The sequence below is a fragment of the Sphaeramia orbicularis genome, chromosome 19, assembly GCF_902148855.1.
Source record: "Sphaeramia orbicularis chromosome 19, fSphaOr1.1, whole genome shotgun sequence".
NCBI classification, from domain to species: domain Eukaryota; kingdom Metazoa; phylum Chordata; class Actinopteri; order Kurtiformes; family Apogonidae; genus Sphaeramia; species Sphaeramia orbicularis.
In genome coordinates, this window is record NC_043975.1 from 33,892,668 (window position 1) to 33,903,690 (window position 11,023).

Here is an 11,023-nt window from a genome sequence, read left to right on the forward strand (position 1 = left end):
GCATTACAATTAATTTTCCACTGTCTGTATTTAATTTTATATATACATATATAAATATAAATATATATATATAAGTTGTGTGACTATTTATGCAATATTAATTGCAAGGCATTTTTGTATAAAACTGTGGTTTTCTAACACACAAGTAAACACATGTCTCTATGTGATCTAATAAATAAGCAAACAATACCAAAAAGGTTGATTAAATGCCTATTTTTTCTTTGGCCAGATGAAAATGGTTAAAACAGCAGGAAAATTCTGAATATGTTCTTAAAATAGTCACTGTAATAATGGGCACCTCATTTTTCATTCAATATTTTTAAGTACCCTTTTTAATTTTCAATTGCAGTCATATTTCTAAGGTAAAAACATTTTGCTTTCATTCAGTTAATTAAGGATCTTTCAATTCAGTGTAATTCAGGCAGTTAAAGGTCAAAGAAATAACACAGAGAGAAGATATGCATTCATCTTCACCAGTAGAGAATACATCTTTTGACATATTTACCCACAAAATAAATAATCATGCCAACAGGAAAATGGAAGTGTAACAGTATTCTTGTACTAGCATTAGCAGACACTCATTGAGATTAAAAAATATGAAAAGCAAACAAGAGCAGGAAATTTGAATAAAAGGCTGTGTGTAAATGATGCCTTCCTGTTATAAAACCACTGACTGAACCTTAATGCAGGGACAGTCCAGCAGCTGCAGAAAGCACTGAAGCACTTGTATGAGAAAGTAGAAGGGGGTACAGCTCATCTAAAAACCTACTGTAAATGCTTTTGCATCCTTTTTTTTTTTTTTGGCGTTAACATCTGGGATTTACTCATTTGAGCATCATGTGTGGCCCCTTCAAGGGCTGTCAGGGCATTTTGCGCCTCCTGGAAATAATTTTCTGTGCATTAGCTCTCATCATCGTCATTTTCAGAGGAAAGATGGTGAGTCCATGGGGCATCTGGTGTGAGTTCGTCTGGGTTTTCTGCATCATTGTGCCTGTGGTGCTGATCATAGTGGAGCACAACGGCTGGCACATCCTCTTCGTGGCCCTTCTGCCCAACTGGTCTGACCTGACCTGTGGTCTGACTGTACTGTGTTTTACAATGATCTTCTCCGCCACCATCATCTTCGGAGTCGTGTTCTTCTGCCTGTCCTGCATTGTCAACATTTTGTGTGTCATCATCTCCTTGGTTGCCACCGTGATCTTCCTGATTGATACTGTAATGCAAGCCATGAAGTTACCCAGTGGCTACTTATCCAGCCGACGAGGGAATCTCCGCATCACAGAGGCCTTCATTGCATGTATTATCATCACAGCCGCCGCTGACCACTTCATCACCGTGGAGTGGGCCTATCGCCCCATTGGGATGTTATGCAGTGTCGCTGTCTTCGCTGTCTGCCTCGTGGCCACTGTGCTCATCATAGTTCTGAATCTGCTCAAACTACTGCAGTGTTTAGTCGCATTCAAGCTGAAGATAATGGAGTTGGTGTTTAACGTTGTGGCTGTGATCCTGTACCTGGTGGCCATCTGCCTTTGGGCTGTCTTCGGTTACAAGCGTTCCAACTACAATCCTTACATTTGTGACAAGTGTTCTTTTAAAGATCTGAATTGTGTCACTATTGGAGCCTCTGTCAATGTTCTCTTTTACATCGTAGATCTATGCGCATCTATCAGAGCTCGTTAGAGATGTATGTCTGATTATAGACGAATAAAGAGACGACACTGGAATGAAATGGTGTTATTTTCATGTGTGACTGATACAAGTATATGTGTATAGATGTTGCATTTACTTTAATAAAACAGATCCTCCTCAGACCCAGGAAAGTACAAGTTTTGGCTTTTTACATTAACCCTTTCGTGCATAGTGGTCACTCCAGTGGACAGCTATTCTTCAGCTGTTCTACTTGTATATTCATGGGTTTATTTGTTTTAATTCCATGTTCTCCTGAGACCCACCAATGCATTTTTGTCCTCTATAGTGGACTAAAGTTTGACAGTTTTAATTAAAAAAAAATGCTGTTCATTGCAAAGGACATTCCATTAAAAAATAAATAAATGAAAATAATTTTAAAAATATATCTGAAAAAACTGTTGCATTATGCAGTTTCCAATCAAGATGACTATTTAATGTAAAAAAGCTAGAGATTTTCACTTGACTGGATCTCAGGAGGATATCAACCAACACAGTGGACGCTCATGCATCATCTACACTGACATTCAGACCATTAATGTAACTTTGCTGTTCTTGATAAACCTGATCTGTATTAACATGTTTGAGTGTAAATCAACTGCTAATTTTCTCAAACAAAAAGTTTTTTTTTTTTTGGCGTATTATCTCCATAATTAGTATTAGAATATGATAAAATGTGAGAAAACATCAGATTAGCTGCATTAAAAATGTTTTTCTCTCATAGTTTTAACACAGTATATCACTTTATGATGATGGGTTTCAAATATATATTTCTTAGCTTCAAAAAATTAAACTTATGCTGTGCAGCTGAGTGAACATTTTTGTAACTTACTGAAAAATAGGTTCATAAAAATAATTCTAACGCATTGTTTTTTTCATGCCTAAAGACGAATAAAAACACTCAGGAAAAAAAGTCTTGATTAAGGCTTTCATAATTCATGCATGAAAGGGTTAAATAATTGCTTTTATGGGAATCAGCATGATGCAACAGTTTTTTCAGATGCATTATTAAAATTTTTATGAAATGTCCTTTGCAGTGGACAGCGTTTTTTTTGTTTGTTTGTTTGTTTGTTTGCTTTGTTTTTTGTTTTTTCTAAGTAAAGCTGTGAAACTCTTGTCCCCTACAGAGGACAAAAATGCATTGCTGGGTCTCAGGAGAACATGGATAAAGCTGGTGCTCAACACAGCAGCTACCTTTATAATAAACCCATGTTCATTGGCTTTTAATTACAGTTTGATATAAAAGAAGGTGCAGTCTTTCCCTTATTATTTACTACTTTGTCAAATTTATAGAAATGAAAAGAAGCATGTGATGTATAGAAAAATAGAAAAACAAAATCAGAATAGAGTGGTCATTGTAGTCAGCTCTATACTGTATTGTACTGGATCAGCGTAGAAAATGATAAACACTTAAAATACCAGTAGACATTTACATCTTTATACAAAGTTTTATTGACTCCTAGCTTAGAGGCCGTAAATTCAAATCTTCATCTCAAACAGTTAAATACCATAAACTGAGATAGCAAATGCAAATATTATAGCAAATACTCACAAATGTCAAACTAAGACAGTACAACCTGTGGAATACAAATCCGTATATATTAACCCATAAAGACCCAAACAGCCACCATCTACCAAAACCATCTACTGATCTAAACTGTTTAAAACCTGTTAAACCACTAATCCTATCGATACATGTAATTAATTGGTGTAAAATACAGTTTGTCATCTTTTCATAGTCATCAGATATGACCCATTTGGACATTCAGAGGCTCCGTAGTGAATGTTGAAACACTGTCATCTTCTACAGCATTGATTCACAAGTAAAACCCATGGAGTTGGATCAGTGACAGTGGATGGAGACACTTGGTTTATGTTCAGTTATATTGATATCGATGAAAAAGTCACTTTTTCTTCAGTTTATATAATAACCTTTAACTTTAATCTGAGCTTTCATGAACATCTACATGATCAGTAAATGAAATATAGGAAAATACTTGATTTATACTGAAAAAAACATAAAATACAGAGGATAATATTATAACAAATGGTGATAAATCACTAAAGAAAGGATAAATACAGAGAAAAATTTATTTAAGAACTGCCACAAAAGTAGCACTAGGTCTTTATGGGTTAATCGAATTACAGATTATTACATTTTAGGAGAAGATTCTTCACAGGTCAGAACAATTAGTGATGAATGCCCATAGTGTGTGTGTTCAGTGTAATAATGTGCAGCCCATTCAGGCCTCATCTGGGTCCTCAAACTCCACTGTCTCCAACAGACCCTGAAAACAGAAGTAGTGGGAGTTACAATAAACAGGAGGCTTGTTGGGTGATGATCCCACCATTTCTGGTTTCAGAGACGTGAACGGGTTGGCTCCACTTCCCCTCATGTCCATCTCCAACTCCAGCAGGATCTGCAGTGAGTAGGTCATCTCTGTCTCACTGTGGACGGAGAACGAGAGGCATGAGAAGAAAAGATAAAGAGCATTCTCTGTTTAATGCTGACGTTCAACCACATATGTCCTTTGTATGTGATACAACACACTGGCTCTGGATACAGAGACATTAGACCACATATGTGTTTGTTCTTCTATGAGTCTGTGGAGGCCAGTACTATCCTCTATGTTGTTGCCAATGCCAACAGACTCGCTCAAATAATTCCACCTTAACCATGTAATTTTAAAAACACATCAATATTTTTATACAACTATTTATGTATATTTCTGTAATGATCATATTGATAATATAATGTCTTGTACATATTGTACAAATTGCTGTTCTATTGTGTTTTTAATGTGTATATTTGATATACAGTATATATACATTTACATATATATATAAATTCAGAGCTGTGTGTGTGCTTGTGTGTGTATGTGGGCGCGTGCGTACGTGTGTGTGTGTGTGTGTATGTGTGCATGCGTGTGTGTGTGTGTATTGATCATTTCTTTCTTGCCACTTTTAATTGTACTTGAATGGAGTGAATGTAACACATAATAATGTCCCCCTGGGATTAATAAAGTATTCTAATTCTGATGTCAAAATTGTTTCTAAATATCCATATTCAACCTGATCTTGTTGTAATTTTACCACGAACCTCAAATTCTATATCTGTATTAAAATAATTAAAATAACTAATATCCTTCACCTTGAAAAATAAGGCCCACGCAAGAGTCACAGTTCAGCTCATTTAGGTTGTTTCTGATCTGTGTCCTAAATAACAGGGGACACTGTTTGTGTCATCTTTTGTCATATACTACATACTATTGCCTGATAGAATATAGTATATGACAAACATATTATACATGTTAGAGATTAACTATCATTTACTTTATTGGTACTGGGTCAAAATAGTTGATATAAGCCAAAATCAAAATTACTGAAATAAATAGATAACAAACATTAAACTAAAAGTAATCAATCAATAATATGGAACTGAACTTCTGAAGTAATTTTAAGAAATATGAGTATGAAATATTAACTTTTGAGTTATTACTATCATTATTATTATTATTATTATTATTATTATTATTATTATTATTATTATTATTATTACTACTACTTGAATTGTATTTTTCAGACCTACATCTTGTAATCTTATTGTTTTTATAAAACGCAATGACAAAATTGTTAATTTTGGTATATTTACTTGCTTTCAGTCACTTGTTAAATGTATGATACAGTTAAATAGATTTAATATACTTTTATTTTAGTGTCACTCTTCAAACAAAACATTGTAATTTGACAATGAGCATGAGGTATGTTAAACTTTGCAAGATATTTGTCCCCTCAAAATATGCTATTATGTAATATTATAGAAGGACTTTAACTGTGTGTTTGTATTACTTACTTGAGTGCAGTAAAAAGTGAAGGAATCTCATAGTCTCTGAGGAGGAGAAGTGTTGGAAGCCAACCCTGGTCGAGGCCTTGACTGGCATCAAATCCTGCAGTGAATCAAAAAATTTGTAGTGAACAAGAATCTCCTTTGGTGATATATATATTAGTGATTCTAAACTGGTGGGTCAGCGGTTGTAAACCCATTTTCAGTGGGTTGCAGGCAAAAAATAATGTCAAGAAACCAATCCTGTGCTTTATATTTTATGGAGCTGAGCTCTGTCCATTCACACTCCCTGACAGTAGGGGTAGGTAATGCGCTGTAATGCTAATTAACACCAGGCATTTTAAAACAGTGAAACTCAGGTAAGACAACAGCTCCATCAGATATGGTTTTACCTACATTGAGGACAAAAACCTCAGTGTGTTTAATTCTTGAATAAGTGACTGATGCACTCTTCATTTTTTAAGTTGGTGCACTTTTTTGGTTTTGGTTCAAATGTACTTAATTTAGTGCTAAAGGGAATATTTCCATATTTAGCTTCACCACCTGCTGGTCAGTTTGGTTTATCATTAAACTTGTCTTCTGTGTTTTCATTCAGTGATATTCTGTATTATCTCAGGTTCAAAACCCACCATCTTTTTATTTAATCAATTTGAGAAGTTTAACTGTTATCAGTTTGGGTCGTGCCTTGTCATTGAAGGGTGATGGTGGGTCCTGAAGCCAGACCAGTTGAGACCCACTGATATAAATAACATAATACCTAACTGGAACATAAGACAAAAAAGTCACATGAAAGACTTTGGTCGTCAGTAACAGAGAAAGTGTCCTCACCAGGATTAAATCCAACCACCAGGTCTGGCTTGGCTGCTTCCTCTTTCTCCACCAGCTCCTCCCAGAACTCATGGTACAGACCTTTATAGGCGCTGACGTAGACCTTCTGCTTTGGGCCAAAAGCCCTGAGTGGAGGCCTCACAATGGGCCCTTCCACTACCTCTGGTCCCACCATGACCACCTCTATGCCCTGGTGTCCAGGGAACATCTTGTTCAGCTCATCATAGTCTGTCAGTCTGGCTGCCAGTGTCTCTGCGTTTGCTGCTCCAATCAGGTGAATAGTGAGAGGCTTTGAATGAGGGTTCAGGCCGAACAGCCTCATCCCCCAGGCGATTGTCAGCGGTCTGGAGAAGAACTCACTGGAAACTCTCCACAGAGACTGCCTCAGGTCCTCATCATCAGGCCGGGGTCTGCCGGCACTGGTCCACAGTTCTGTCATGTTCGCTCCAGTCAGAATGGGATCAAGGCGAGCACTGAGATCTCCCTGCATGGCCAGCCAATCATCCCAGCCCTTTACGTCTGACTGAGGCTTTGACCAGTTTTCTGTCGGGAATGGAAGGTCTCCTGATGATAAGAGAACAAAACAAAAGAAAAAAGTGACGATCCAGGAGTCTTGTTTGTTCCATGTTAAAGTATCAGTGTTGTTAATTTCATATACTGATACATGACAAGTGTTTATGTGACGCTTTACCTTTGAACAGAAGCCATTCCACTACCCTGTCAATGGCAGCCAGACGGAGCTGTGAACACAACTTCTTATGTTTGGCCCAGTCTCCTTTCTGACACTCTTTAGAGCAGTAGTAAACATTTAGACATCTGTGCAAACATAAGACAGACAGACAGAATAAGTCTGTTGTGTGGAATATCACACTTTTTGGATGTTATATAATTCTGCTTACTTGCCACAACGCTTCAAGTTCTGTGGATTTGAAAGTTGCTTTGGCCGTTTTTCACAATTTGCACAGATTTTGAATGATTCTTCCATCTTCTCAAACATGTCTTTTTGAGACTGGAAGGCCATGGGTTTAGCCGTGGTCTGTGGAAGAGGTCTGAGGAAAGGAAAGGAAAGGAAAGGAAAGGAAAGGAAAGGAAAGGAAAGGAAAGGAAAGGAAAGGAAAGGAAAGGAAAGGAAAGGAAAGGAAAGGAAAGGAAAGGAAAGGAAAGGAAAGGAAAGGAATCTTCAGTTGAAATCTTCAGATTAAAAGTGTCTTTTCAAAGGGTGATCAAACCAAGACACAAAACAAGCCAAAAATAAATTCATACATTACATGTGAATAAATACAGTATCTGCTTTTACTGTGTATGATTTAAGAAAATTGAAGATTACTAATGGACAAGTTCTATGATAATTTCATCACAAATTTACAATTAATTAAAAGATTTGGTATAATTAAAAGAATAATATAATAATAAAATAACGCTCCATTTGCCTTAGAAAACTTGATAGGTATTAGAGCTGGGGTGTCAAACTCATTTTAGTTCAGGGGCCACATTCAACCCAATTTGATCTCAAGTGGGCCGGACCAGTAAAATAATAAAGGTGAAAAAAGTAATATTATAATATGATCAGGTTTAGATCTACAGAGTTTCCTTAAAAATCTGAATAACATGAACAACTTGAATTGTCTTAAGAAAAACAAGTGCAATTTTAACAATATTATGCCTCGATTTGTCAGTTTATCATTTACACAAGTGTATTACAACTTGCATTACAATCACACAAAACATTTAGTAACGGGCCGAATCTTCTTAAGACATTTCCGTTTGTTTACATTTGTTCAGGTTATTCACAGTTTTTGTAAAAGTATAGTTTGGTAATGTGAACATTTTCATGTAATTTTACTTTTTTACACCAAAAACACAAAGAGAAAATTTGGGGTTGTCATTATTTATAGGTTATTTAGATAATATTTTACTGCTCTGATCCACTTGAAATCTAATTGGACTGTATGGGTACAGTTACATGATGTTTTTTAAATCCGATTTATTTTTCCAGAAGAAATTAATTCGGAACTAAAGTATTTTCTCTTCTGTTTACATGGAAATGTTAAACCCGAATAAAGGTTTACATGAGGTATTAATGAGGTAGATAAGTGAGCTAAAGGGTTTGCGCTGCAGTGCTCACGTTGCCTTGTTCTGGCAGCCCTTCTGTTAGCTTAGCTTAGCATAGTCACTGCATTTCCATGGTCACATGTAGCCAGTTTTTTAAAGGTGATTTGTCGTCCTTTGCAAGCGATTTTGTGAAATCCGATTCTCCCTAATTATTTCTTTATATCCGCGACTTACTGCACTCATACAATCTTGGGACTGTTGTGTTGACGAAAGTTGGAAAATCTTTTTGTTGGAAGGGATGCATGCGCTAAATTAGCTTTGCTTTACCGTTTTAGCTTTGCATTAGTTTTTATTTCCCAAGATTTTATTCCTGCAGTAAGTCACATCGCCATGATTTGAGCCTCAATTTGTGATCATATTGACCCCACCGGACTAAAGTAATGATTAGGGAGAACTGAATTTCACAAAATCACTCATAAAATACTACAAATCACCTATAAAAGCCTGGCTACGTCTGACCATAGGAATGAAGCCATTATGCTAAGCTAGGCTAAGATAAGCTAACAGAAGGGCTGTGAGAACCAGGCAATCGGTGCACTGCAGTGCAAACTGATTTGCCCACTTATGGAACTCATTAGTGCATGACAAATGAGTTAATAAAAAAAACAGGTGATGAACTCTTCCTTCTGGGTTTTAGAGGCTGGTAGATCCCATCAGAATAGCCCACTGGAACGGTTTGGTAAGACTAGACTGCATTGCATATTCTTCTGCCAGCGCAGAATGTGTGTGTCATCACGACAGGACAAGACAACGAGCATGTGCAGAATGTCAGGAAAAAAGTCCAAACGGAAAAAAGGGTTTACATGTCCGAGGAATAATTTAGTTCGGAATTAAAAGGGAATTAAACCAGTGACTTTATTCGGATTTAAATTTATTCCAAACTATTCTTTTTCAACTGGAATAAGTTGTTTACATGGTCATCTTAAATAGGATCTAACGTTTATTCAGATTAAACCAGGAATAACAGTTATCATGTAAACGCACGGTATGTGTCTGTATGTGGAACCTGAATTAAAATGATTTTGAAATCATTGATTGTTAATATCTAAAGTGTAATTTTTGCATTTCACAAATTCATCCAGAGGACCGGATTGGACCCTTTGGTGGGCTGGAGTTGGCCCCCGGGCCGCGTGTTTGACACCTGTTTATTAGAGTTTATCTAGTGTAGCCTAATGTGTAGCTACGTCACAGAACCTACTGTTTTCTATTCTTAGACAGACATAGTTTCTACTTGAAGAGTGACAAGAAAGAACCTTGAGTCTGGAGCCAAGCTAAGACAACTCAAAGACAAAATGAATGGAACCCATGAGACAAACCCTGGAACATGCCTGCTGGATTTATTACTGTTGTCTGACATACTGAGTCATGTCAGCTGACCACCAGAAGTTTCTATTCCTGCTGCGTGCCTTCAAGGACACTATGAGCTCTGAGTGTTCTACAGCCATGTGCATGTGATAATGTTCATCCAAATGAAGTTAGTTTGGTAGACTTACCTCTCTGCTTCTGCCATTTTTCCCCTTTGGAAGTGTCCCACAGACGTTCACTGTGGCTTCATCTGTTTCTGCTGCTGCTTTGGGTTGGTGTTATCTGAGTACCCTGATGGGGGGCTGTTCCTGCCAGATATAGCACATGTGCTGTTCCTTCTAGAAACGTCCAACAAGTCCACAGTATTCCTGATTTTACAGGACGGACAAAGATAAGATCAACAGCTACATCCATTTATGTGCCAAGAAGAGATTTCCTCACAACAATGAACGCATCAGTTTAAAGATAAAAAAGGAAAGGAAAGGAAAGGAAAGGAAAGGAAAGGAAAGGAAAGGAAAGGAAAGGAAAGGAAAATGATAAATGAAAGGAAAAAGGAAAGGAAAATGATGAATAAATGAGGAAAAATCGGAGAAAAGGAAATGAAAACAGAGAAATATAAAAGATGGGAAAATGATAAATGAAAGGAAAGGAAAGGAAAGAGATAAAAGATGACAAAAGCGTAAATTAAAGGAGAAACATCATGTTGATTAACCCTTTCATGCATGAATTAGGAGGACCATAGTCAAGATTTTTTCCTCTTTAGGCTTGAAAAAAAAAAACAATGCAATAGAATTTTTTTTAATGAATCTATTTTTCATGGAGTTACAATAATGTCCACTTAGCGGCACACCAGGTGTTACGTGTCATTTTTGAAGCAAAGAAAAGTGTATTAAAATGCAATATCAGAAAGTGATATACTGTGTGAAAACTATGAAATAATATTTTTAATGCAGCAGATCTGATGTTTTCTCACATTTTATCATAGTCTAATACTAGTTATTACTCACTTCATGGAGATAATATATATATAAAAAAAAACCTTTTTGTTTAAGTAACCCGTTAATTAAAGTCTAGTAACTGAAAATTGATTTACACTCAAACATGTTAGTGCAGATCAGGTTTATCAAGAACAGCAAAGATACAGTAATGGCATGAATGTCAGTGTATGGGATGGTGCATAAGAGTCTACTGTGTCGGCTGATATGGAACTAAAACAAAATCCATGCAACGTGATATCATGACTTTGCG

At 36.5% G+C, this 11,023-nt stretch overlaps 2 protein-coding genes across 2 annotated transcripts; one reads left to right on the top strand and one right to left on the bottom strand.

Annotated features, from left to right (window-relative positions):
• The first annotated feature begins 837 nt into the window (after nt 1–837).
• LOC115439421 (myeloid-associated differentiation marker-like protein 2) lies at nt 838–1,680 on the top strand. Its single transcript, XM_030163260.1, has one exon. The coding sequence runs from the start codon at nt 838–840 to the stop codon at nt 1,678–1,680; it is 843 nt and encodes a 280-aa protein (XP_030019120.1).
• A 2,042-nt stretch (nt 1,681–3,722) lies between these two features.
• Nucleotides 3,723–10,045, bottom strand: LOC115410463 (putative protein MSS51 homolog, mitochondrial). The gene is made up of 6 exons (XM_030122119.1): nt 9,964–10,045; nt 7,258–7,407; nt 7,050–7,174; nt 6,359–6,922; nt 5,540–5,633; nt 3,723–4,134 (listed from the first exon to the last, which is right to left on the bottom strand). The coding sequence occupies exons 1-6, from the start codon at nt 9,978–9,980 to the stop codon at nt 3,930–3,932; spliced, it is 1,155 nt and encodes a 384-aa protein (XP_029977979.1). The 5' UTR covers nt 9,981–10,045; the 3' UTR covers nt 3,723–3,929.
• Between the last annotated feature and the right edge of the window lie 978 nt (nt 10,046–11,023).